At 57.0% G+C, this 27,244-nt stretch overlaps 1 protein-coding gene across 2 annotated transcripts; it reads left to right on the forward strand.

The window, feature by feature from the left end:
• The first annotated feature begins 88 nt into the window (after positions 1–88).
• PI4KB (phosphatidylinositol 4-kinase beta) lies at positions 89–24,115 on the forward strand. Of its 2 annotated transcripts, XM_086768530.1 has the most exons (12): positions 89–312; positions 5,896–6,865; positions 15,550–15,594; positions 19,441–19,668; positions 20,092–20,319; positions 20,520–20,629; positions 21,034–21,138; positions 21,828–21,951; positions 22,040–22,305; positions 22,462–22,594; positions 22,909–23,029; positions 23,751–24,115. In XM_086768530.1, exons 2-12 carry the CDS (start codon positions 5,924–5,926, stop codon positions 23,930–23,932), a joined length of 2,484 nt encoding a protein of 827 aa, XP_086624656.1. In that variant the 5' UTR covers positions 89–312; positions 5,896–5,923; the 3' UTR covers positions 23,933–24,115. The 2 variants fall into 2 exon arrangements, with proteins under 2 accessions (XP_086624656.1, XP_086624657.1); XM_086768531.1 differs by lacking the exon at positions 15,550–15,594.
• Positions 24,116–27,244: the final 3,129 nt, after the last annotated feature.

Here is a 27,244-nt window from a genome sequence, read left to right on the forward strand (position 1 = left end):
GGCTCTCGGGCCCGTTTTGCGGAGATCGGTCCCCCCCGGCTGCCCCCCCCCCCCCCCTTCCGGGGAGCCGCCGCCTCCTCCCGGGCCCCCGCGGGCCGGGAGTACCTCGTCGCGCAGGAAAATCATCATTTCCTCCCCCTCGGTTTTTTTTTTTATTCCTTTTTTTCCCCTCCTTCCCTCCCTTCCCCAGCAGCAGCCGCTCGTCCCCGGGGCCCCGCGGAGCCGCTGCCCAGGATGAGCCGCCTGCCTCGCCCCGTGCCTCGGCGTCCCGGAGCGGAGACCCGGCCGTCGTGCGGGATGGGGCTGCACCAGGTACCGGCTGCTCGTCCTTATCCCTAAATCCCGGCGGGGGGCGGGGGTGGGCACCCACCTCTCTGGCTCCTCTTCTGGCCCCAAAACTCGTCCCCCACCCCTGGCCGGATAAAGCGTCGCAAGGACCCGTTCGGAGACTTTTTGGTCTGGTTTTTTTTCCTCTGTGCCGTCGGACTCGGTTCTGACCAGGCTTTGCCCGCCGTCCCCTCTTGGAGCCGTCTGCTGCCCTTCGCGCTCTGTAGTTGCCGAAAACGTCGCCTTAAAAACCGGAGATATTATGCAAGGCGCTGGGCTGGGGGGCTGCCGAGCTGCGCTGCTTCAGGATAAGCCTGCTCGGGGGGGTTGTAACCTGTCAGTGCTTTTTTCCTCCCCAAAAAAAACTTCTGCTTCGAGTTGATCGTGACTTTAGGCGCGATAAGCAACAATATTTGATGGCTTGCTTTGCCCTGCTTCTCTTTAACCCGTGTTGAAACTCAGAAAGCAGCGTGGGGAAGTAACTGGGTGCAGGGCTGGGTGGAAACGCGGGGTTTTTTTCCCAGCGCTGTTGCCATCCTGCTCTCGCTGGAAGAGCAGAGGCTTGCCAGTGCCTCGGAGGTTTTGAACTCCCCGTGGGGGATTTAATCGCTCTCTGCGTGAACCGGCCGCCGTCTCGGAGGCTGCCCTCGGCTCGCGCGAATGCCGAGGGATCCTTGAATCGCAGCTGGTTTCTCCTCGTGCAGTTCAGGGCCCGTGTTTGGGTCGCAGCGGAAGAGCTGCTCTCGGAGTCCGAGCCAGGGATGTGGGCGCCTGCCGTTTCTCCTTCCATTTTAAGTCTCATCTAGACGGCGTATTTCAAGGCGCGCCTTAGAGAAAGGCTCAGATGCAACTGAGCGTAAAACCAGCAACTCAAAATCGTGAATTTACGTATAGAAACAAGCGTGGGAACGTTCAGGCACACAGCACCTTGTGATCCCTGGGAGGAGGAAACTTCCCATGGTGGCGGTGCCAGTGCGGCTTGCTTAAGGGTTTGGTGTGCTCGGCAACAGGCTGCTGGGATGGAAGGGTTTGTCCTTGCTCAGAGATCGTAATTAATGCTCATCAGGGGCGGAGAGGTGCGGCGGAAGAGGACGCAAGGTTGTATGTGTTTCTGAGTGATTTGTTGGATGAGCCGGCGGCTGTGGTATGCGTGGAGCGCGTTTGCAAAGGGCTGCCTCGCCAAAGCGATGCCTGTTCCAGCGAAACCCACCTTTTCTGCAGGACTGGGGTGCTTCTCAGCATCTCCCAGAGGTGAGAGAGATTTTACTGTTCCCACAATTATTTTTTTTTTTATATGGAGAAGTTAATTTATAAGTAAATCACTGGATTTAACTCCTTCCAGCGAGGCTGTGTCATTTGCGGAGGAGGAAGGAATGAAGGAAGCGCTGGCGGTGTGGCTCTGGGGCTGGCAGGCTGCGGGATTCCCTCTTCCCCGTGCCTCGGCGGAACGACTTCCTAGGAAAGACGCTGCAAAGACAAATGAGAAATAGTTTGACGTGGACGGACATTCAGAGCAGGGAGTCGGTGGCGTCTCCTTTACGGAGCCAAGAGGCTGAGGAGCACCGGGAGCCGTTCTTTAACATGTGGCGTAGTTTGTTGTTCTGCTGCTCTGTTTCTTGTAGTGTGGCTTCTGTTCTATTCCAAATTCAGGGGCGAGTCATCGCTCTGCCTGTGCGAGCCCCAGGGTTGTTGCTGTTTCGGACACGCAGGCTTGGCACTGGGATGCGGAGTCCTTCCAGTGAGAGCATCCCAGCGAGGCCGAGCTGCATCCCGTCCCACCGGAGGCGCCAAGCTCTGTCCTGATGCCCGACGCGGGGTGGTCACGTTGGACGGAGGAGCCTGTCCCATCTCTCTGTGGTGCCAGCGATGGCTCAGTCTCTGGCTCAGGGCTTCCCGTTGCCATTTTCCCTGAAAATTCACCTTTTTTTTGCTTTTCCTCTGCTATTTGCTCCATGGTGTGCAGGCTTTGAGAGGGAAGCAGTGCTGCTCCCTGGGAGAAGAGTCCCACAGCAATGCCCTTGTGCAGCAGGGTGGGTTTACGGGCAGAGTTTGTCCTCTGGGGGGGTCTGGAACCTGGCTTTTTGGGGTTTGGTTTTTTTTTGAAGCAGAGTGAGACCCGTGTGCTGTGCAGAGGTTGAATCTGCTTCAAATGTGAAAACCGAGTGGGAGCCCATCTCTGTTGGTGCTGAGTCCCTTGGAAGGGGATTTCTGACTTGAAAGAGGGTGCTGTGTCCCCCAGGAAGAATTATTTGTCCTCGCTTCAGCGATGCTTGCAGCATGCTGCCCATCTCTCTGTCACAGTCCCTTTATGTTTCAGTTTCCCCGGCTATTAGGCGACTGTTATCCCCTGAGAAGTTGCGCTGAGTCTCTGTGGGGCTCTCCGGGGAGCAGGGATGCAGGGAGGGGCATCCACAATACGTCCTCCTCTGGCCCCCAGCGCCTCTGCAGTGTTTTCTGCCCCCATCCAACTCCTGTTGCCTTCCCGAAGGCGCAGCGAGATGTCGAAGGCCGTCAGTGCCGAGCAAAACAAAAAGTAATGCAGCGTAATAGAGACCAGATGTCTTGGTGAGGCTTCATCCTGTCCCTCTGGTCGTTTGCCAGGGCTAATATTTCTTATTCCAGTCAGGCAGGAGTGAGACTTTTATTTTCTTTCCTGTAAAGCCACAGCTCTGTGCCCGTAGATCTCGCTCGGCTTTTGTCCCTTCCTGAAGGAACTGGTCTCTCGCATCACTGCACCAACACGCGGCTGCTTCGTCAATCGTTTCCGTGCTAACAGGGGCTTCCCTTTCCTTGGTGTTTAATCACCCGCTTCGGGGCTGTTCCGCCAGAGAGAAACTTGGCCCGTTAGGGCTGTGGGTGGAGGATGAGCCGCATGAATTCAGCTCAGCCTGTTTTCCAGACTGGATTGCTTCATTGTGTGCAGCTGATGGGGTTTTTATCCCCGTTGAGAGCAGCGGTTTGGAGCAGGGGAGTTACGCTGAGCCTTGAGAGGTAAAGAGCACGTTGCGATGCCTTAAACAAACGGTGATGCCAATCGCAGAAACGTGTGGAGAGGTGCGGGAGGCAGGGAGCAAACTCCCTCGCTGGGATTTTGGGGAGCGCTAGGAGCGGAAACGTGTCGTCGGTGCGCTCCGAGCGGGGTGTCGCTGGAGAAGGCAGCTGCGTAAGTGTGGGGGTGGGCTGAAGAGCAAAGTAATGATAATTAAAAAGCAATGCACTTATTTTTAAAAATAAAAAGCAATGCATGGATTTCAAAGCCATGCCTGCGGTGCGGAGGTAACCCTGCAGGCCTGTGGGTGGATTTATCTTGCGCAGCTCCTTAATCCAACTTGAACCCACTCAGCAGTTGTGAGCTCAGGCCGGCCGCCTCCTCTCTGCGGTGCAGCGGGCGCGCGGGGCCCCTCTGGGCCTGGCTGGCCGGGAGAAGGCGGCAAAGGGACCGGGGAGCTGGGGCTGGCGGCGGGAGCAGCTCGTCATCGGGACACCTTGCATGAGTAGCTCAGGTGGGATCCAGCCTCTCCCGCGGAAGCAGTTTAACCTCCGGAACTGCAGCGTGTGCTGCCGCACCACGCCAGGCCTTTCCTCTGTGCCCCGTCTTTACGGGGAGGGAGGTTTAACGGGGTCCTGCGTGCTTTTTCTCCGTCTCCGGCCCGGCGAGGAGGCTGTCGAAAGCGTTTTCCTGCGTTGGATAAACCAGTCGGGGCTGGGAAAGCCCTCAGTGGGCGACCAAGCCGCCCGGGGTCGCAGGTACTGCTGCACCTGGTGAGCGGCTGCAGAGCCGTGTGCAGGTGCCACCGCTAATTTTTTGTTTGTTTTTAATCGGTTTGTCATCCCGGTTGTCTGGACGCAAATGTTTGAAGGACCCCAGAAGCGCTGCCGCCAGCAAAGCTCTGGGCGACTCTTCCTTGAACCTGGCTCCTCTTGGTGCCTCTTCAGATCCCGCCGAGCTGTGCCAAAGGATCTCCTTTGTGCCGGCGCGGCGTTAACTTAAAAATTAGATTGGCTGGGCTTTTGTGGGGCAAGGCTGGACTCCCGAAGAAGGAAAAACAACTTCCTTCAGCGTGCAGGGTCTTTAGGATGTAATGATCGCAAATATTTGAAGCATGTGGGATTTGTACCGAAGGGAGCGGCGAGCACAGAGGCAGACGTTGTGCGCTGCTGCTGTGCGGACGGGGTGAAAGACGCTATTCAGATGGGTTCAGGCTGCTGGACTTTGCTCGGGCTTTTTTCACCTCGGAGTTACAGCTTAAGCGCTCTGAAAAACAAGGGGAGGTAACCGCTCTCTGGGAAGCGGCGCTCACATCTGGACACGCCAACCTCGTTTTTCACTCGTTTGGAACATTTAGAGAGAAATGCCGTGGGTTTCCTCACCCCTTTTCTCCCGCGTCGGGAGCTGCAATCACTTGTGAAAATAAACAGATAAAACGAGGCCATTAAATTACCGGGGAAATACCTCGTCGCAAGGACCCGCCAGCGCAGCCTCTGCAGATCAAACAGGGGGGAACAGAGAGGCAGCGAATGGTTCAGGGCACTTCTTTTCCAAAGACAGTGATTTTTTCCACCATGCTGGACGCGAAAAGCAGGAGGGAATTGGCAATCTGCTTGCGGCGCTTGACATTTGTAAAAGGCATTGTGCCCTTCTGGTGATCACGAGCTGTCTTGTTGCGGCGTGTGAGCAATCAAGGGGAGCAGGCAGAGCCGCTGTGAGGACGTTGGATTGAGCAGAGCGCCGCCTTTTATTTTGAGAGGCCGATTTCACTTGGCACCGGCCTTCTCTGTTCTTGCCGGTTATCTATCGAGATGCACCACTGCGCTTTTTGTCGAGGTGGGGAGAGCAGGAAGTGTGTTCGATCCCGCGTTTACCTTATTTATCAAACATAATTAAGTGCCGCTCGTTGGCGAGGAGACGTAATCTTGGACTTTGAAAACGGGGACCTTGTTGTAACAAACGTGGCTCTTGCTCCAGCTCCTCTGCTCGCCCGGCACAAGTGGGGGATTTCACCGTCAAAGCGCCGCGTGCCGCTGTCCCCCTCTGTCCCGGAGAGAGGTTAAACAAGCAGGACCTGCGCGTGCGGGTAAACTTCAGCCTCTCCAGCAAGAGCTGCTGGGTGCACCCAGCCTGCGGCCCTCTCGTCCCCAGCCTTGCAGAATTTAGGGTGGAGAGCGTAAAGCAACTGCCTTATTTTTTTACCTCTTCTCTTTCTCATTTTGGCTCGCTCAATTTTTTTTTTTTATTGTCATGGTAACAGAGACATTTTGTGTGATGGCTGATAGATGTTTACAGCTCTCTTTCAAGTCTGAGTGGAAGGGGTGCCAAGAAGACCCCGAAAAGCCAATGTGAGCAGCTCGGCGTTGCGCTGGTCCGGCTTGTGTTGCGCGCGTTGGCTTCAGGCACCTTCCCTCTCTGGACAAAGGCTTTTAGGAGGGGTTTGCGCCAACCCCGAGCTCAGCTCTCGGTGTCCCTTGAGGTGTATCCCAGCGTGGATTCCTGTTTTCCCACCTTGGGGCTGGAAGCAGGTCTCCTCCGCAGATTGTGTCCCTGACTCTTTTGTTTTGTTTTCTTTTCAGCTTTGAAGCGCGCAGACCCGCCACTGCTATGGGAGACTTGGTTGCAGACCCAGCCCGAGGGACAGGCTTGGAGCAGGCCCCCGGCTCGGCGCCCCAGGGGAATGGCGGGACGTCTCTCAGCGTCATCACGGAAGGTGTGGGCGAGCTGGCGGTCATCGACCCCGAGGTGGCGAAGAAAGCCTGCGAAGAAGTCCTGGAGAAGGTCAAGCTGATGCACGGCATCTCCTCCGACAGCTTAACGAAACCCGCCAACGGCAGCGAGGCAGAGCGCACCCCGCGGGCCGCGGGGGATTTGGCCAACGGAGACATCGGGGAGGGCTGTGAAATCAAGTGCTTGGACGATCCACCCGGCGCGGCCTCGAAGATCCAGGAGGAGGACGAGACCACGGCCAACACGGTGAAAACCGCCCGGAAGCGGCAGAAGAACAACTCTGCTAAGCAGTCCTGGCTGCTCCGGCTCTTTGAATCTAAACTCTTTGATATCTCCATGGCTATTTCGTACTTGTACAACTCAAAGGAACCTGGCGTGCAGGCGTACATTGGGAACAGGCTGTTCTGCTTTAGGAATGAAGAAGTGGACTTCTACCTGCCGCAGCTGCTGAATATGTACATTCACATGGACGAGGACGTGGGAGACGCAATCAAGCCCTACATTGTGCACCGCTGCCGGCAGAGCATCAACTTCTCCCTGCAGTGCGCCCTGCTGCTGGGCGCCTACTCCTCGGACATGCACATCTCCACTCAGCGACACTCCCGCGGGACCAAGCTGCGCAAACTCATCCTCTCGGATGAGTTGAAGCCGGCTCACAAGAAGAGGGAGCTGCCGTCACTGAGCCCGGCGCCCGAGATGGGGCTCTCTCCTTCCAAAAGGACTCACCAGAGGTCCAAGTCGGACGCCACCGTTACCATCAGCCTGAGCAGCAATCTGAAGCGCACAGCCAGCAATCCCAAAGTCGAGAGCGAGGAAGAGGTAACAGCGGGGCTCTCCGAAGCTCAGCCTGCCTGGGAAGGGATGCCCGCGCGGTTGGTTCTCATCTCATAGCTCCTGCTTTACCGCAGAGTTGGTTTTTTTTTAATCCTAGTTGCTGCAAATGAGTGAAGTTTTCATTCCTATGTCTCTGAGCAAACTGACACGCACCGGTGGGTCGCGCTCAAGGGTGCTGGGGCTGCAGAGGGGGAGTTTTCTTGGTGCGAGGGGAAGGGAGGACGTGAGATGGCTTCAAGGTAAGGCGGAGAGCGGGGTCGGGGGGGCTGAGGCGCTTCCTGCGCTGCTGAACTTCCACAGGGTTTGGGCAACCCGACTGGCGTCTCTGTTTGGCAATCTGCAGCCGTTCTGATCGGTGTTGGAAATCCCAGTTTCCTCCTTGTCCCAACTTGTTCAGATTTAGCAACCGTGAGGTTTGTTTGCAGGCAGGAAAGGCCCTGGGCAGCCGAGAGCTGGGAGCAGGAGCAGATAAAGCCATCAGCTCCACCGTCCCGGTGCTTTGGTCAAAACCAGCCTCTGGTGCACACGCCCTCCTGGCTGTGGGGCCGAGAGCTGCAGCCGTGGGCTTTGTCCGTGGCTGCTGCCCCGTGCTGAGCTCTCCTTTGGGTTTCTGTTGTCTTTTTGTGGCTCCGAAACAGTGGAAAGCCAGCTGGAGGGGCTGGGCTGCGCAGAGGGGACGCTTTTGGTTTGCAGGGTTGGGTGCTAACGTGGCCTTAACGCTAAAGGAAACGGCAGCTGAATAGATGAACGTGCGTGTGACGTGTTTTCAGAACCAAAATAGCTCTCGTGGGGTCTTCCACGGTTTTATTTTTAAGTGTCCAAAAGTTACCAGCGCGAAGTTGCTTTCCCTGTGGTGCTGAGCTGCCGTATCGGTGTGCGCTGTGAGGCTCTGCGCGTGCTTGCCAGAGAGCGAGTGGTTTTGCCGGAGTGGGATTTCTGTGCCTTCAGTTCACGCATCTGCTGACACGGACACTTTTGGAGCAGAAGGATGAGCGGCATCCTTGGTAGCGGGGATGCGGCACTAGAGGGAGAAGAGCTGGGAGTGGGAATTTTCTATTTTGGTGCTTTGTTTTTGAAGGGCTGGTGGTTTTTAGAGTGAGCATCGGCCTGGGATGGTGAGAAATCGCCGCCAAGGTCCCATTTTGGCTGCCGTTCACCCGGCACCCAGGCAGATCAGCCAGACTCCGCGCAGCTCCTTTTCTGGATCATCCCTGTGACTCGCGTGGACGAGACCTCGAAAACAGAGTTCCCCGCGGCTCCATCTGGACCCTGAAGATCCCGTGACTGTTTTTGTCATGACGGAGTGTTTTCTGGCTGTCCTGCCTTGCCCGAGATTCCCCCTTTACCTCAGCTCTGCGCTGGGCTGTAAATCATTGGAAGTGGCCGCGTGGTCGCCTGCCTCCCTGCCAGACTTGGGGAAGGCTTTGGATAAGGATTTGAAGGAGGTTTCCGAGGCGTGAAGTGACAGGTGCCCGGGCTGAGTTCAAGTTAAAACCCACCCTGTCCCCTTCTGCACGGTTCTCAGGCGAAAACCCAGCCGCGAGCCGGGGCAGTGGCGTTTGCCGGTGGGAAAATGGATCTTTCATGTCCCTGCTCAGTGGAAAACAACCGGCTGATGGGGAGCAGGGCGCGCCGGGCTCTCTCCCGCTTGCACTGGCTGCAGCCGCTTGAATAATGAAAACAGAAGCTTTACATAAATGATGGATGGAAGCGGCGCTGCTTTCATCTGCAGGTTGGTTTGCCCTTGGTCCAGGAAACCCACAAATGTCTGAATTGTGTTGCACTGGGACCAGCTTCTTCCCCAAACTTTCTTAAACTAGAGATTTTACAGCAATAAAATCTGATGTTTTCTCATCTGGGAGTTACTTGATTCCCTCGATGTGCCAGCGCCTGCACCATTGAGCCGTGGGTCAGGAACTGCTTCTGCTGCCCTTCCTGAGAAACTTGTGTTTCTCTCTTTGCAAAAAAAAAAAAAAATGGCCAAAGTGGGATGAAAAACCAGGCGAGTCATCAGGCCAGGTGAGGGAAGGCTGCAACACCCGAGTCTCCTTATTGAGCCCACAGACTCCTCAGGTGGTCAGCTGTGTGTGTGTCTGCCCAATCTTAAAAAAAAAAGAGAGGAGAAGAGAGGAAGATGGAGAAGGGGGTTTGTGGAGGAGTTGGCTGTTCCTGGTCTGTGACCAGCCGCTGCGGAAGAGCAGAGAAACTGAACGAACTCTGGTCTGGAAGAGCTGTAGGGAGAAGCTGGAGCGCTGGTGCCTTTTCAAGCAGCGTCGATCGGATGTACGAGCCGTAGAGGAGGCAGGAGGTGCAGCGGGGACGGCAGGTACGTCCCACCGCAGTCCCTGCCTGTGCCCGAGGCTCTGCCGCGGGGCTGCCAGCCGGGCTCTTTTCCGGTGAGGGCTTCCCACATCCAGGCTTCGTCTCTTTACTGCTGGAGCCTGAAGCCGCCTTTTAGCTCTGCTGACGTGGTGGTGGCACCGTATTCCCTTCTCCCCGCGTCCCTCCATGTCTGGCTGAGTTATTTTCCCGTCAGTCCTCTCTGCGCTGAACAATTTTGGCCTCTTCTACCCTTTCCTGTCCGTCACCTCTGGAGTTTTATTTTTCCTTCAGAGGATTTCTCCTTTGCCCCTTGCTCCAGATCTTCCTGGAAGCGCAGTGCCGGGCCCCCGCTGTTTCTAGGCTCCTAAAGGTGCCTCTGTCCTTCACCGCTGGTCTGGATTAGCTGAGTCAGCCCCAAAGCAGGTATTAACGCTGCTTAAGGAAAAAAAATCTCTGTTGGCTTTAGAGCGTGGTGGGGGGTGGCTCTTAGGAAAGTAGTCACCCCTGGGACGGATCTGTCATTTCGTCTGCAGCCGCGGCACTTTGATTTTAGGGAATAGTTTTTCCCACTCAGGTTTTGTGTTCCAGTCATCACTTCGTGCTGCATAGCCACCGTAATGAGGGGCAGCAGAGGTTTTATTTCAAGTGCTGTTCGCGCTGTGGGTTTTTAATCCTCGTCGGGCTACGCGTCCATAACATAATTCCAAAATACGTTTCTCATGGTATAAATTAATTCTGTGTTTGTTACTTTGCATGTTACTTTGCACATGGTGGTGCAAAGGAAAAGCCGTGAGCTTGAAATTCACATCATCCTGCGTCCCTCCGGTGCGAGCTGGAGGGGCTCGGCCTTTCTTCCAGCCCTGCTTTCCAGCCCCAAAAGCCAGGGTGGGTTGGGTTTTGTTTTGTTTGCCGGAGCCCAGGTGTGTCTGGTTCTCCGTTCCATTTACAGACAAAGGCTGGATTAAATGCCCGCGGTGAATTTTCCCCCTGAGCAACGGGAGCCCTGGCCCTGCTGTAACGGGACGCTGGAAACCAGGGCAGTGCTGCGAAGTCTTTTGTTGTAGGAAGCGATCTGAGACCTCCTGCTTGGGTGGGTTTGGCTGTGCGGTCCGCTGGGATGCGAGAGGATGGCCGGGATCCCTGTGCTCCAGACGCGGGGGCAGGTTGCTGTCCCAGCGCTGTGCCAGCGGGGATGTTTGATTTCTTTCTTGCCTGTTAACGTTCAGTCTCCAAGACAGGTCCCTCGCTGTCTGCGGCAGGAGCCGGTCCTGCAGTGGTGCCGTTAATCGGTCATGCTGGGCAGGAACGTGATGGAGTCGGGCCGAGCGGCTGGTGAAACTTTGTCGGAGTGGAAGCTGGCCGTGGGTGGGACGTGGCGTCCGGCTCCCTGGGGTTTTGGCAGGGCTGCAGGGAGCGACGTGGAAGCAAAAGCTCACCCAGGGCAGAGCAGCTGCTTCAACGTCAGTGAGACCCTTCGTGGTTGGGTTTCGTACCAGAAATGTCTCGGGCTGACCTGGAGATACCTGGTGGAGCAGAGAAGGTCGTCTGGCTGCCTGATTGCCTTCGTCATACCCAGCTCCACAGAACTCGAGCCTCGCTGGCTTTGGGGCGGTTGGTTTTCGTGCCACCTGCCCCGTAAGCCCGACAGGATTTGCAGCGAAGGCGCAGCAAGTCCGCGTCAGCCCCCGGGGATTTGTCGCACGAACGGGTCCTGCTGCCTTTGCAGCCTGTGAATGCCTTTGCCTCTGCGGTTTCTCACAGGGCTATGGCTTTTGGAAAACCTTTCTCGAAGATGAAATCCCCCAGCCCGGAGGTAAAGCGGAGGCTGGCTGTGAGCTGTTCCGCTCCCCGGTTTTCCTCTCCCCAGACTGGGGGTTGCAGCCCTTATCTCCCCTGCGAGCCGTGCTCCGCGATCTGACCCCGGCGTCCCTGCCAGCGTGGCAGAGCGCAGCTGATGGTGCTGAAATCCGGGACCATGAGGGTGTCTCCTGGTGTTTCAGAAATTTTCATATTAGGACAAATGTGTCAAACTTCACAGCCGGGACAGGCTGCTCCCTGTGCCCTGCTCTGCCTCCCGCCGGTGTTTTAGCTCCCCACGCCTCGGAGGTGGGAAGAATAAATCACAGTGACGGCCTGGAGAGGAGTGGTTCATTGCAGATCCCTTTGGGAGTAAGATCGAGGTTCAAAATATGCAGAGCAGGGCAGGGAAACAGCTTTTTTAATTTTTTTTTTTTTTTTTTTTTTGACCAGCTGGATTGAAACCAGCTTTTGGTTTTTTTTTAATGAGAAGGGCTTGCTTTAGCTGCAAGAGCTCAGTGCCTGCTCCAGAGCTGGGCTGATGGAGAGGGCCGGGCAGGCTTGTGTCTCCGTGCGAACAGAAATGTTTGGCTGAACTCGTCCCACCAGTCAAGTGGAAAAAAAAAAAAAAAAAAAATTAATTAGAAAACTGCTACTTGAATAATCAGTTTGAGAATCTCGGCTGGCTGCCGGGCAGGGAGCACTGGAGATGGTAGCTCCTTAAATGCCAGCTCCTCGCTGGTGACTGGGGGACGCGGTGCATGGGTGGGCGGTGGAGGAAGAGCAAAGCTTTCACGCAACGCCAGCGCTGCCCACGCTGTGGGTTTTAGATTTGTTTTTTCTTTTTTTACCAGCAGCATCAGCGTTCTCTTGAGAAACAGCAGTGAGGGTTGATATCCAAATCTGTTTACATCTGCAGTTCTGCGCCGATTCAGTTATGGATCATAGAACTGTAGAATGGTTAGGGTTGGAAGGGACCTTCAAAGGTCATCCAGTCCAACCCCCTGCCAGCAGCAGGGACATCTCCAACCAGATCAGGTTGCTCAGAGCCCCGGCCAACCTGACCTGGAACGTTTCCAGGGATGGGGCATCCACCGCCTCTCTGGGCAACCTGGGACAGTGCTCTACAACCCTCATTGTAAAAAATTTTTCCCTAATATCCAATCTAAATCTACCCCCCTCTATTTTAAAACCATCACCCCTCGTCCTGTCACACCAGGCCCTGCTGAAGAGTCTCTCCCCACCTTCCCTGCAGCCCCCTTTAGGCACTGGGAGCCGCTCTCAGGTCTCCCCGGAGCCTCCTCTTCTCCAGGCTGAGCAGCCCCAGCTCTCTCAGCCTGGCCTCATAAGAGAGGTGCTCCAGCCCTCTGATCATCTTGGTGGCCTCCTCTGGACCCTCTCCAACTGGTCCATGTCCTTCTTGTGCTGGGGGCTCCAGAACTGGACACAGTACTCCAGGTGGGGTCTCACCAGGGCAGAGCAGAGGGGGAGAATCACCTCCCTCGACCTGCTGGCCACGCTCCTCTTGGTGCAGCCCAGGAAGCCGTTGGTTTCTGGGCCACAAAGGCACATTGCCGGCTCACGTTGAGCTTCTCGTCCACCAGCACCCCCAAGTCCTTCTCCTCAGGGCTGCTCTCGATCCATTCTTCGCCCAGCCTGGATTTGTGCCTGGGATTGCCACGCCCAGGTGCAGGACCTTGCACCTGAAAGCTGCTTTTGATTCAAGGTCGCCCGACACTTCTGACCCCGGTCTTTAGGTTTTCAGCCCACGTCCCTGCCCTGCCTTCGCCAGTCGGGGCGTGGAGAAGCGTTGGCCTTTTACCTCTGGAACTGCACCCTCGGCAACGCTGGTGAAGGTGCTTTTTCTGGTAGAGCTCGTTTCCCCGCCACGATAAGAGCAACCTGGCTACCAGAGAATCCCCTTCCACGCCGTCGTGGCAAATCGCTGCGAGGGCGGTGCTGCCTTCCCACAGGCAGGTCCGACTTCAGAGGCTTTGTGTCTTTTCTGCATCGCCCGTTGGGATTTGCCAGGTTTCCACTTGGCCACGGTGACGGTGGTCACTCAAGCCACAAAGTGATGCCTCCAGGCATCCTGGTTTGATGGCTTGTAGCTAAAATTTCAGCATTTCCCCATAACACCAGCAGTACTGGTGAGGTGCTTGCCCCTCAAGAGCTGTCTTCATTTAAGATTATTTTTTTTTAAGATCCAAAATGTCTCATTTAGTTTAACAACAGCTAGGGAAGTCCTTCTGTGAGGGTTTTGTGGAAGCAGAAGTCGGAAGACGTCGGGGCCAAGACACGCCAAGCTCGCTGTCGAGTGCTTTACGGGGAGCTGAAGTTATTTTTACTGGTAGGATGGTTTGTGTTTACCAGGTAGAAACTTGTGCTGGACACTTCGACGTCTTAAAAAAGACTGAGAATTTCACCTTAAAACCCCAAAGCGAACCCTGCGGAGGTGGCGGCTGCAAACGGAGCAGTGGGTGACGGGGAGAGCGCCGGTGATGGCTGTGGCTGCCCGTAAGCACCGCTTTGTGCCTATGTCTCAGGCGAGACCGGCGCATTAAATGTTCAAGGCTTCTCATTTTCCAAGTGATGGATCTGGAAACTCGCCCGTGCTTGGCGAGCGGCTCATCTGTGTGTAGAGTTTGCAAGGGAGAGGAGTCGTGCTGCTGGCACCCTTTGAATGTGCTTCCTTTTCCCGCTCCTTCCAGCCCAGTTTCCCAGGAAAAAGAGACTCCTGCGACCCCACTCTCCTCCGGCAGGAACTTTTCGGAGCCTCGACCAAATGCCGCAGAGAGGAGAAGCCGGAAACGAGCCAAGTTTCTTTACTTTCTGCCGAATCGGCTGCTCTGTGGGGGTTTGTGCCCCTCGCTGATGCCGGTCAACGTGCTCCGGGGAGGAAAGTTTGAGGGATGTCGGCTGGAGGAACCCAAACTTTGCTGGGTCTGCTTGCACAATAAGCTGTGTACTCTATTTTACTTTTTTTTTATTACAGTTTGCGGGCTGACTGCTGTAGAACTACCAGACCTCGCTGGGGAAATCATCAGAGACTCAATACAGGCCCCAGAAAGGTCTTTCCCTGGGTGGCCGTTGGGTCCAGCTGCCCTGGGGCAGAGCTGCCCTGTGACGGACGTGGAGGAACAGGGAATGACCGAGCCCCTGGGGGGGCTGCAGCGGGTCCTTCCGCAGCCGTGTCCTTTGGGTTTAGGCCAAGCTCTGCCCCAGCTTTCCCTGCCCCTGCAGCTCATCATCCTTCGGAGCTGGGGAGTGAAGCCACCCGGGAAATGACATCGCTGGAAGCGCGGGCGGGTGGGGAGGAACCAGCTCTGAGCACGCCCGGAGCTGCTGAGGTTGTGCTGGAGGGTCAGACGGTTCTGCTGCCCTGCACGGCGTCCATGTCGTCTCCAGCTCCTGTCATCGACGGTTGCGATTCTCAAAGCCAATGTTTTTTTGGATAAAGTGGGTAAATCGCTTTTTAAAGGTTTCCAGTGGGATCAGAGTCCTGATGGCACGACGGGTGCCGCCTGTGAAGCCGGCCGGGAGCAGAGGCTGCAGACGGCGAAGGAGCGGTTGTGCGTGACCTCGAAAGTCAGGGGATTTAAGACTTTGAAATGAAAATCGGGAGCTTGGGTCCTCAGTCTGGGAGGAACTGGAAAACTCTGCCCTAAGCCTGGTGGAATTAGCATACCCCTGTAATTAACACACTAAACCCAGACCTGTTTGTTTCTTTTTTGGGAAGTGAGTTTTAAAACCAATTACCCGCTGGTCTCAAGAGTGCAGAGCTCCGTTTTGTCTCTTTTTGGTGTGAAAATAGTGGATTTGTAGGCTGAACTCGTGGCTGGAGACGGAAGGCACCGTTAGGGTGGATGTACGTGGTGGGGTGGCAGGGAAATGTGGTCGATGGCTTGTGGCTCCTCTGCCGATTAAAACTCAGATTTTTTTTTTAATCTTCAGGAAAGTTTCCATGGGGTTGATTTTATCTGCTGAAATTAAAGGCTGAGTTAGAGCCTGGGGAGAAAAATAAAGTGGTTTTGCTGGGGGAAAGAGACTGGTCATGTGGCAGGTATCGGCATGAGCCCTAGCAGCTCTGGTCTCTGCAGCCGATTTGAGCCAAGAAAGTCAGAGCTGAAGCCTTAGTTACGCTTCTGGGATAGAAAAATATTTTAAAGGATGTAAACGGGGAAAATCTGCGGGGGTTTTATGGGCGTTTAGCGCGGGGATGAGCCGTGCGGCCTGCTCCCCGTTTGGTACCAGCACGAGCGCCCTGGCCCCAGGAGGCTCCGGCTGAGATCGGTGGCGTTGTCGTCGCGTTTGCTGCGGAAGCGTCGTGTGCCGGTTTGGGTGCCGCTTCCTATCCAAGAGCGAAAGGCAGCAAAATTGTGATGGGATGGGGGGGAAAAAGAAAAAAAAAAAAAAAAAAGAAAAGTGATGGTTGTGAACCTGGAGCTAAACTATTGCTTTTTCTCCCCCTCTCCCTCCTTCCTCTCTCTCCTTTTAAACAAACACCACCACCAAAACCGCCACCAATCCCCCTTTCCTCCGTTTCCCAGGAGCTCTCCTCCAGTACGGAAAGTCTCGATAAGTCATTCTCTCCCGTAAGTGGCCCGTTTCGTCCCTGCGCCCGGGCTGCCTGCCTTCTCCCACCCACAGCAGCATTTCCTCTCTGCCACAAAAATACCAAACCCCGGCCCCCGGCCGTGCACCGCAAGCCACTCTGGTCCCCAGCAATCCCCGTCCCAACGTCTGCACCGCTTGAGCCCCCGGCGAGTGCAAAGCCAGCGTCCCCCTTGGCGCCACGCACGCGCTGGCCGCCTCTCGTGTCACGGCAGCGCCAGCTTCGTCTGAACCTTTCCTGCTCGTTTGGCCAAAACGCTGCCGGAAACGGAGCTTTGGGCAAATCTGCTTGCGCCGGTTTGGCTAAAATAAAGCAGAAAGGCCCGAGTGGCTGGGGGGTGCCCTGGGCGTTCATTCTTCCCCCCACCCAAAAAAAGGGAGAGAGAAAAACCCTCGTACTGCCAACGAACGGCGAGGCAGGGGGGGGCCTTGGCTGATGCTGCCCATTTCGGTCTGAGCAGTTGCTGACCTTTGTGTGGCGGCGTCCGCGGATGAAAGAGGAAATGCTGTTTCCTTGAATTTGACTTAAAAGTTCTCTGCCAGATGAGATTTAATTTGCTTTTTTCCCCAGATAATTTTTTTTTTCCCCCTTCTGTGTGTTCAACTTTGGTCTTTCCATCAAAACCCAACCTTTCCCTAATAGAGCGTTTTTCTTTCAAAATGAGCCTTTTTCATTATTAATTTTTTTTTTTTTTTTTTAAAATCAGTAGCATCTTCCTCATCCGTGTCGTTCTGCCAGTGGCTGTGTGTTCTCTGGGATTTCACGCATTGAATGTGTAGTCCATGCTCAAAACCACTTTCCCAGGCAGTGGTGCCGTGCGGGGTGGGATGCTCGGATCGGGGGGAGACAGGACACTGCACTCCGAGTCCCGAATTTAAACAAGCTGCTTTATTTTTTTCTCCCTCCCGCTCCTCCCAGCCAAGCGAAGGCAGCCACGTCTCTTCCTCCCGCGGCTTTTTGAGGCTTGGCGTCAGCGGGGCGCGTGCGGGCTCCTCGCTCTCGGGACAGCGCAGTCCTCCAGCCGCCCCGTGACAGTTGTCGCTGTCACCTCCGTCACCGCCCGGGGCTGGGCGGTAGTGAACGCCCGTTCCTGTACCCTGGGGCAGGAGACCCTGTTCCGCCTGGCTCTGCAGACGCAGGTTTTTTATCCGCGGCAGACGGTTATCGCAGCAACTGGGGCTCGTTGCAAGCATCCATGCCAAATTTATGAACCTGCTGGCCCCTGCACCGGGCTGAACGGTCACAAATCGTGCCAGGTGCTGGTTATCGGTGAAATGCCGAAATCCCCCGGCAGTTTCTCAGCTAAAGGCACCGCTGAGTAGTTTCCAGCTCGGAGCAGATCGGATGGGATTGGGGTGAGCAGCCGCCGGCAGCAGAAACGGGGGGGCGGCCACCGTTTTGCTGTGTGGAGCTCTGCAATGAGAAATCGTGGTGGTTGGAGCTGGGGAGAGGTGGGACGTCGGGGTAAAGGTCCGCAGAACGGCGGAAAACACTTTGGCAGCTGGGAAGGGCAACCACTTTGCAGCTGGGAAGCGTCCCAAATTAACCCCCTGGGTTTTTGAGATGCTTTGAACCCCACCCAGGCGCGACGGCTATGCAGAGCTGGAGCAGCCTTGCCTCTTCGCCTCCTCGTGACGCCTCCAGTGTCGCTCTGAAGCCGTCGGCTGAAGCTGGGTCTCCCTCCTCCGCCAACACCTCGCACGCGACCTGGACCGGGAGCAGATCTGCGGCGTCGTCCCTGCAGTGTGGGAGCGGTTTGAACCTTTGCGGGGAGAAGAACGCTCCTTGGCAAAACATAAACACAAAGCCCTGCCTGACTTAAGAACAGAATTTTTTTTTTTTCAAAGTGCTGGCAGTGAAATGTTTTGCTGTAGTAGAAAGTAAACGGTAGAAAGTAAATATTTTTATTGGCCCAGCGCAGCAGAAGGATCCTTCGAGTGCTCGGATGAGGGAAGAGCGTCTCCCGTTGTCCTCTTTTTTGCTGGCTTTGGGACAGTGATTTTGAAGAGCTGGGGCACAAGCAGCTCTCTGCAGCCCGGCTTTGGCACGGTGCTCTTTCTGCAGCTCGTCGGGCTGGCTGGAGAGTGCGTTTCCTGCGATGGCTCGGGCCGGGGACAGCCCTGCTTCAGCTGATGCCGTTTTCCAAAACTCCCTCTCCGTAACAGGATGCAAAACTTCCCGTGCTGAGTCCCTCGATAACGCCGAAGACCAGAGCAGCACTCGAGGGGATGCCTTCAGAGCGGGACGGGGTGGGCAGGACATTTCCCGGCTGCACGTTTCTCTCTGGAGGAGCCGGGATCTGAAGGTTTTTCAGCTGGAGCATGAACATGGGACGTGCAGAATGGGTCACGGAGGCAACGGGGTGCTCCTGGGGTTGGGATGGCTTTGCTCCGCTCGCTGCGGAAGAGGGAGAAGATGTTTTGGGATCCCTGGAGAAGAAGGGGTGTAAAAACGGCCTGTGCTGGTGATACCACGGGTCGACGCAGGGCTGAACCAGGAGTGCTCTGCTCGCGCTCTGCTCCTGTGCGCGGGCACCGTCTCAAATTCCCACCAGCAACTCTTTCATTAAGTTTTTCTGCTGGGACAAGTAACGCATGGAGACCTCAGAGCGGGCAAGGCGGGTACGGGGCCGTTTTGGGACAACATCGACTGTGTGCCAAAGCGAGAAAGCAGGCTTAGAGGGGCAGGGACGCCGCAGCCACCGAATTCCAGGGGAGAGGACACAAACAGGTGTCAGCAGGAGCAGATCGCCTTCTGCTTTTTGCAGAAATGGGATTAAATGCAGTTGAGGGAACCGATCCCGGAGGTCGAGGAAGCGTTGTGGCACGGGCTGGCAGAGCAGGGTCTGAGCGGAACCGGCTGCTTTCCCACCCGTCAGGGGCTGGACCCCCGGCTGGTGCAGGGTTTTAAATATTTATCCCTGCCCGGGAGGTGGAAGTGATATCGCCAGCTTAGGGGCCGTGCAAAAGCTGCCTCCTGGCCTGAAGGCGCCTCTGCTGTGCCCGCCAGCGAGGCAAGTGGCTGAGCGGAGCGGAGGAAGGGGCGGGAAGGATTTTTGGAAGGATTTTTGACGTGGACTACAGATACAAACGATTTCCCACCTGCCCTTTCCCAAAAGGGAACCACGAGACTGATCCTTTTTTTTTATCATCCCTTTGTTTTGCTGTGCAGCCGTTCCCGGCTCTCTGACGTTTTCCTTTGCTTTTCCTTCTGTCACGCTCCGTAGCTTTTTTGCATGTGCGTTTCCAGCATGATTGTACAGTGACCACTTTTGCAAGTTTAATTCTGCATCTTACCTGGCAAAATCAGTCGCAATTGTTTGTTGTTCTGATTTAAAAGCTTGAAAAAGTCGAGCAGAGAGCTCAGCTCAGGCTGCGGGGTGCAGGGGGCTCGTGGGTCCAAGGGGCTTCCTAAATCACAGGTTGATCTTGGCCAAATGATCCTAGCGAGCCACAATCGAGGCTTTGGGGTGAGGATACGGGGAAAAAAACCCAGTGCCGAGCTGGGTGAGGCTGATCTGTGCTCCCTCTGCCGTGGCCCTGGGGATCCGGGGCCTTTGGTGGGGATGTGGGCTCTGGAGTTTCAGGGAGGAGGATTTCTGGACAGCACAACAGGAGGGGAAAAAGTGCTTTGATCCTGCCCTGCTTCCAGATGATGAGCATGGCTCTGGTTACAGGAGCATGATCCGAGAGCGGGGAAGAGAGCGGGCTGGGACTTTGTCCCGGTGCTTCTAAATTGTGAAGCTTGATTGCGGAACTGCTGGTGTCTTATCCCCCTCCTGCCTTTATAACGCTCTCCCCCGCCCTCCTTCCCCAAACCCCTTTAGCCTGTCAGACTTGCCCCGGAGCGAGAATTCATCAAATCCCTGATCGCCATCGGGAAGCGCCTGGCCACCTTGCCCACCAAAGAGCAGAAGACCCAGCGGCTCATTTCCGAACTGTCACTGCTGAACCACAAGCTGCCGGCGCGCGCCTGGCTCCCGACGGCTGGCTTTGACCATCACGTGGTGCGGGTGCCCCACACCCAGGCCGTCGTCCTCAACTCCAAGGACAAGGTACGAGCGGCCGGAGAACAGTTTTGGCCTCGAAAGGCGACTTTTCTGCCCTTGACGTGGCCCCCCGTTTGGGCATCGAGCAAACAAAAATGCTTCATGCATGTGCTCAGGGCATCTCCTGGGTGCCACGGGCTGTGTTATTGCTTCCAGAGCTGGGAGAGATCTGCGCAGGCAGCTGGTAGGGGGAAAAAATCCCCCTGAGAGTAACGGTCCCCTGAACCGTGTGCTGTCGGGGTCTTCGGGAGGGCCGACCCTGCCTTGGGGCTGTTCCACGTCTACTGAAAAGCACAGCTTTGCCCTCAAAAGTGCCAAAAAACCCTCAGCGTATGCTTTGCAAGAGCAGAGAGCGCCCTGCTGCCTCCCGTAGCCGTGCAGTGCTTGCAGCGCCCATGCCCCGCTCACGCCAGGTTTTGCTCCCCCCAGGCTCCCTATTTAATCTACGTTGAAGTACTTGAATGTGACAATTTCGACACCGCGAATGTGCCCGCCCGGATCCCCGAGAACCGCATCCGGAGCACACGCTCGGCCGAGAACCTCCCCGAGTGCGGCATCACGCATGAGCAGAGGACCAGCAGCTTCACCACTGTCCCCAACTACGACAATGACGACGAGGCTTGGTCGGTGGACGATATCGTGGAGCTGCAGGTGGAGGTGAGGCTCGGGCCTGCCGGGCGGGGTTTGTCCCTCGCTGGCGCTGCGAGACGCTGTCGGCATCCAGTGCAGCAGCATCGCGGGACGGGAAGTCTTTCCAGGTGGCACTGCCGTCCCAGCTCCTGCCTGGGACGATAAATGAGTGGAAATCCCATTTCAGTAGCCGCTCCATCCCACATCTCACTCCTTTCCCCTCCCAGCTGCCGGAGGTTCACACCAACAGCTGTGACAACATCTCCCAGTTCTCTGTGGACAGCATCACCAGCCAGGAGAGCCGCGAGCCCGTGTTCATCGCTGCTGGAGACATCAGGTGAGGCTGGCGGGGCGTGAGCAGCCCAGGCAGTGCCTTCACTGGGGTGGGTTACGAGTTCAGGTGCAAAACAGGCAAGATGTGAAATTTCTCTGCTGGGTTCCTGGAGAAAAAACATCTGCAGAGGTTGACGAGGGGCTGTGCAAACTCTGGGCGGTGGACGTTTATGAGCCCTAAAGAGGGGCGTGTCAGAGATGTTCTGGGCTGATGCAGCCTCCCCTGCTCAGCCGCTGACGTCTTTCCTGCCAGCGAAGCAGTGAATGAGACCCTGCCTTGGGGCCTGGGGTGAATCCATGAGCTTCGTAAAGTGCTTTGAACCGAAGAGGCTCTGAGTCCACGTGGTGATGCTGCTCTCTCTCTCCCTCACCAACGGCTTTTCGCTGTTTAACGGTTCTGTCTTGCAGGCGACGGCTGTCGGAGCAGCTGGCGCACACCCCCACCTCCTTCAGGAGGGACCCCGAGGACCCATCCGCTGTTGCCCTGAAGGAGCCCTGGCAGGAGAAAGTCAGGTAGGGCTGGAAGGGGGGGGGCACGCGTGTGCTGGGTGGGTCTTGGCGTTGCAGGGACTTTGTACGTACCGGAAATCCAAGGAAATCGCCCACGATTTGCCCGGTAAATAACCGTGGCCCCTGCTCGTCCCGCGGTGGGTGTGCTGGCTCGGGGCACGGGCAGGCGGACGGTGGCAAGCGGTGGGTGTGCCAGAGGAAGCAGAAAATCCGCGGCAGCTTTGCTGCTCTTGGGTTGGGCTTTGAGGGGCTTTACCAGGTATTTATAGGCATCTGTTACGTCAGAAGGGTTTGGCCTGTCCCTAAATAAACCCATTCCTGTTCCTGCTCTCAGAGTTGTGTGTCCAACCCCCAAATTTTCCTTGAGTAAGAGGGAGAGCTCTCTGGGCTCTCTAGATTTGGCGGAAGTCTTGTCCGCTTTGTACTGATGGAGGGGCTGGGGGGACTGAAGGGTTCGAGGGAAGTGAATTCCCCTCTGCTGTTCTCAGAGACAGCTTGAGGCTCAGGTGGGGTTTGCCCTGTGGTGGGCGAGGGCTCGGTGCGCTGTTCTTGCAATCCTGGGCCCTGGAGCTCATTCTGCAGTCCCAGTTGAGCAGAGCTGCTGCGTTTCCAGAGGCTTTCCCCAGACCTTGGGGCTGACTCGCTGTCCGCCCTCCTCTTCCTTGCGCTCCCATCCTTGCCATTCCCTGCAGGAGGATCCGGGAAGGGTCCCCCTACGGCCACCTGCCCTCCTGGCGCCTCCTTTCCGTCATCGTCAAGTGCGGGGACGACCTCCGGCAGGAGCTGCTCGCCTTCCAGGTCCTCAAGCAGCTGCAGGTGAGACAGGAGCGGGGCCGCCACGGGGGCCGTGGCTGCGTGGGGCCACCCTGGGCCCTGAGGGATTTTTCTGGCTCTCTCCCACCAGTCCATCTGGGAACAGGAGCGTGTCCCACTCTGGATCAAGCCATACAAAATCCTCGTCATCTCTGCCGACAGCGGCATGATTGAGCCGGTGGTGAATGCTGTGTCCATCCACCAAATCAAGAAGCAATCCCTGCTTTCGCTGCTGGATTATTTCCTGCAAGAACACGGCAATTACAACACCGAATCCTTCCTGACGGCCCAGAGGAATTTCGTGCAGAGCTGTGCCGGTTACTGCCTGGTGTGCTACCTGCTGCAGGTCAAGGACAGGTGGGTCCCCCCGCGCCGTGGCCCTGTCTTCTACTGGGATTCATCATTTTGTCCCTGGATACAGCAGGGAAATCCTGGGAGCTGGGAGCGCTGCTGCTCCTGGGGCTGTGCACCTGCTCGCAGACCTTAACGGAAACTTTCCCCTCTCCCACACAGGCACAACGGCAACATCTTGCTGGATGCAGATGGACACATAATCCACATCGACTTTGGATTCATCCTCTCCAGCTCCCCCAGGAACCTTGGCTTTGAGACGTCTGCCTTCAAACTCACCACGGAATTTGTGGATGTGAGTGGAGGGGGACAGGACAGCGAGGGGTGAGGGTGGTCCCACAGCGCCGGGTGGCACAGTTGGACCCTTGGCTGATGCGCGGGGCGGTTCCTGGCCAGCGCTGCAGCCTCAGCCGAGCTGCTCCTGGGACCCAGCTATGAGCTGAAAGCTGAGGGTGCTCTGTTTGTGGGGTGGCTTCACTCAGAGAAGTGAAATTCCCTAAAAAATCCGGTCGTGCCCCTCCTGTTGACAGTCCCCCGGCTCAGGGCACGCCCTTGTCCCAGCGTTTCTCCGTCCGCTGCCCTCTCACCCTCATGGCCTCTCCCTTCCAGGTGATGGGCGGGCTGGACGGGGACATGTTCAACTACTACAAGATGCTGATGCTGCAGGGGCTCATTGCTGCCCGGAAGCACATGGACAAAGTGGTGCAGATCGTGGAGATCATGCAGCAAGGTGAGGGGAGCCAGAGGCCCCCAGCGCACGGTCTTTCGCCAGAGGAAGCACGTGTGGGTCTGGGGCCGCATGGAGCATCGCCCAAAAATGGCTGGGGGACCGTTGGAGGAAAGCGCGTGAGGTTTGCGGAGCGCCTGGAGGAGTCTCGTAGTGGGGGAGGCTCTAGGCTGCCCTGTTGGGGTCTGAGGTCTGCATGGGGAGCTCCCGGCCCAGGGAAAGGGGTTGGGGGATGCTGGAGCCCGTGAGGCTGAGGCTGCCTGCGCCGCCCGGCTGTGTCAGAGGTGTGAGCGCTGCCTGGGTGAGAACAGCTCAGCCTGAGCGGGGCATGTGTCTCCTGGGGGAGAGGGAGCATCCCCCAGCCCTGGGTTCTGGCCCTCCTCTGCCTCTCACAGGGCGTTGGGGGCACCTGGGCTGCGCCGCGGAGCGGGAAGGGAGCGGAAACGTGTCCGTGGCAATGGCCAAGCGCCGCTGTGCCCCGGGGAAGCCTAAAACGCACCCAAGGGGGCTGCCGTTCCCTCCATGGGGGAAGAGGCTGTAAATGTGTCAGCGTCCTCTGCGGCAGCGGCACCCGAGTAACCCTGACACCAGCAGCACCCAGGGAATCCCCGTGCCGCAAACTGGCCTCAGAGCCGATGCCAAGGCCACCGTGCCCCGGGGCGGGGGGGGGGGCTGCGCTGGGCCCTGTCACCTTGCACCAAACCCTGTCCCGCTCTCCCCACAGGCTCACAGCTCCCCTGTTTCCACGGCTCCTCCACCATCCGCAACCTGAAGGAGCGGTTCCACATGAACATGACGGAGGAGCAGCTGCAGCTGCTGATCGAGCAGATGGTGGACGGCAGCATGCGCTCCATCACCACCAAGCTCTATGATGGCTTCCAGTACCTCACCAACGGCATCATGTGACGGCTGCGCGCCTCCCTCACCCGGAACGGTGCTGCGCTGCCGCTGTGCCTGGCCCAGGCCCGAGCTTTGTCCCACTGGGGGAAGAGGTCCTGTGCCTCAACGGTAAAAAGGAGGCCAGCGCAGCTTGTTCTCGGGGCTGCTTTTCACCAAGACTCCGCAACAAATGAATCAAGAGGAGAGAGAGAGGAGAAAAAAAAAACAAACCACCACAAAAACAAACAAACAAACAAAAAATCCCAGCAAACCAAACCAAGCAAGGAAAAAAAAAAAACAAAAAACAAAAAAAAACCCCACAACCTCAAAACAAAAACCCACTTATGAAAAAAAAATCAAAGCAAACAGATCATGCAGTAACCGTTGCCATCACAGAAGTGTTGGGTCCAGCAGCGGCCAGGGAAAGCCAGCAAAAGGCCCCGAGACGGCGGGGTCGTGCTCGCCCCCCGCGCTGCCGCCTGGCCCTCCCGTCAGTATTACGCCCGTGGGTGTCCTGTGAACGCTCCCACGATCTCACGCAACGTTTAGGACTGGGGGGGGGAGGGCCTGCGCCCCCACTTTGGCGTCTGCTGTGACCCGAGCCTTCTGCTGGCAGCACCGGCTGGCGGCGGAGGCAAAATCCCACCCACCGGCCCCAGCCCCTTCCCTGCATGCCTCCACCTCAGCTCCCACCCTTGTTCCCCCACCTTCGTTTCTCGCACCCCTTTCCCCGAAAGCCGCGTGTCCCCTTGTCCCACCCGGCGCAGGGCACCGCTCCAGTGCCGTCCCGCAGCACCCGCGGGCGCTCGCCCGAGGCTGGGGGGGTTCCTTGAAGCCGGTGCCCGCTCGGGGGGCAGACGGAGCGGCGCTGCCTCCTGCTCCTGGGGTTTTGACTCCGTTCTGGGATTTTTTTTTTTTTTTTTGGGACGGTGAGGCTTCCTCTCCCCTCTGCACCACAAGAGTTTCTGGCTGCTTCGCCCAGCCTCGGGTGTCGGGCTGGGCTGGCGGGGGGCAGCACCCCTCGCCGGAGCCCCGGGGGCGATGTGAGCAGGGGGTGGGAAGGAGCCTGGTCCCCCTGGGGTGCCCCAAGCCCGGGCTCAGCCCCCCCTCCCCTCCTCGGGGGAGCGCAGAGCTGGCACTGCCGGCCCCAGGAGAAGGGAAAATGGCAGCCCCGAAGTTTTAACCCCCCCGCACCAGGCGCCAGGGCCCCCCCTTCTCCACCCTTTCCTTTGCGTTCAGAGCAGTGAATCGCCCCCCGTGCCCTCCCTGGTGCCGCTGGCCCCGCCGTGACCTCCCCGCGTGCGTGCGGCCTGTGACCCCCGCCGCCCTCCGGCGCTTTGTTTAGCACTAATTCTCTGTCAGGTTGATTATTACTTAGCATTAAAAACCAAAAATTTCTATTTTAAAATGCTGGCTGCCAGGGGCCAGGACCCACCTGGGGGGGGTTAATCATGGATCGAGTGGGGGATCCCTAAACTGGTCACAGGCAATCACAGCCCTCCTTTGGGGGTATCCCCCCCACCCCCCTTTGCAGCGTGGGGGGATCAGAGCCGCGCTGGGGAAGGTGGGGGGGCACTCAGCCCCTTCCACCCCCATCATTTTGGAGCAGGACCAACACCGTTGTGAAGGGGCTGGGGGGGGGACCCAGGACGCGCCCAGGGCCGCGGAAGCAAGACAGGGCACAGCAGGGGTGAAACCACTAAAAGTTTAATTGCGTTCTGCCTACAAGAATAAAGGATACCTGAGAGCCGCGCGCTGCGCCCGCAGTTTTCGTGTAGCACAACCCCCACCCCCGTGTACAGCCCCCCCAACAGAAACCGATCTAAAGGCACTGAAGTGCTTGAAAAAAACCAAGAGATTACAAAGCAATTTGTTTTGTTTCCTTCCTCTAAAACGCGTAGAAACTTTAGGTTCTTCTCTATTATTAAACATCATTTACACGGTCACAGCCCCGCGCGCTGCAGCTGGGGGGGGAGGCGGGGCGCGGGGGGGGCCTGGCGCAGGAGCTGTGGGAACCGCTGGCTGCTTTGCTTTTTTATTTTTATTTTTTTTTTTTCTCCTTTTATTTTAAAAGCCCCCCCGCCCACCTCTGGTTGTGCCGTTCAGCTGAATCCACCTGCAGCGAGGGGGGGGATTGGCCCTCCACCTTGCACTTAAAAAAAAAAAAAAAGGAGAAAATAAAATAAAAAAAAAAAAAAAAAGGGGAGAAAAAAGAAACCCAACCCCACCCCAGCAAACCAGCTTTCCCTTCCCCAGAAAATAAGAAGAAAAAACCAAACCAAACCAAAAACAAAACCCAAAATCACAACAGCAGTTGGTTTTTTTTGTCACTTTTAGTGTATGGTACAACTTTACACAGCGTGTTAGAGGTTATTCACAAGGAAATGAGGAGCCCAAAGTTAAGTTACTGAAATAATTACTCACACGAACACCCTACCCCAAGCACAGGCGCTAAAAACAAACATAACAAGTAGAAAGTTTCTTTTCCAGCCTTTTTTTTTTTTTTTTTTTTTCCTCCTTCCCCGCAGGTACCGGGGGCGATGAGGTGACAGCCCCCCGCTGTGCCGGGGCCAAGTTCTCGCACGCACGCGTGGTTTGCGGTGGCCGAGGGGGAGCTGGGTCCGACCCCGTGGTCCTGAGCCGCAGCGGGAGCCTCGGGGCTGCCGAGGAGCAGCCGGTAAAACCGAGCCTGGGCAGCAGCAGAGCCCGCGAGCCCCGGAGCCGGGCGGGAGGGGGGGGGAGTGGCAGTGGGGGACGCCAGCACCCACGGGAGAAGCCCCCCAGGACTCACCGTCACACTTCGCTCTGTAACGGGATTGGGCAGCGGCTCCGGCGCGGGGATCCCCCCTCGCTGAGTCTTCGATGTCGGTGCCACTGGCCTCTCGCTGATCTCGCCCAGAGGCCTCTTTTTTTTTTTTTTTTTTTGGCTTCTGTTTTTCCACCGCGAAATGAAAATCTCCTCCCCGGGGAAGGCTGCCAGCCGGGGCCTTGAGCACGGCCATGCCGGGGCACGAAGCGACGAGCATCCGCAGGCCGGTGTCACCTCAAGTCAGTGCAAGTAACGGCGAAGACGCACCTCGTGCATCTGGCGGGCGAGCGGAGCCAAGGGGCGTCTCTGCGCCGAGGGAGACCGGCCGCGAGGCTGGTATCGCCTTCTCCCCGCGGCTCCCAGCAAAACGCAAAATGAGCGACATTCAAAAGGGAAAGGAAAGGAAACAAAAAAAGCAGGTGGTGGGTTTTGCTGTGACGTTACTGTCAGCACAGACGTCTGTCCTGCGATGGAGGTGTCTTCCCTGATCCCCGGGTCCAGCGCTGCCACTGCCTCAGCCGGGAGCAGGC

The sequence above is a fragment of the Chlamydotis macqueenii genome, chromosome 28, assembly GCF_036417535.1.
Source record: "Chlamydotis macqueenii isolate bChlMac1 chromosome 28, bChlMac1.mat, whole genome shotgun sequence".
NCBI classification, from domain to species: domain Eukaryota; kingdom Metazoa; phylum Chordata; class Aves; order Otidiformes; family Otididae; genus Chlamydotis; species Chlamydotis macqueenii.

Bases quoted from the DNA above. Each gene is read 5' to 3' on its own strand.
- PI4KB (XM_086768530.1), top strand. From the start codon at position 5,924: ATGGGAGACTTGGTTGCAGACCCAGCCCGAGGGACAGGCTTGGAGCAG. The intron at 21,139-21,827 runs GTAGGGCTGGAA...CATTCCCTGCAG, and splicing joins CCCTGGCAGGAGAAAGTCAG to GAGGATCCGGGAAGGGTCCC. The intron at 22,306-22,461 runs GTGGGTCCCCCC...TCTCCCACACAG, and splicing joins CTGCTGCAGGTCAAGGACAG to GCACAACGGCAACATCTTGC.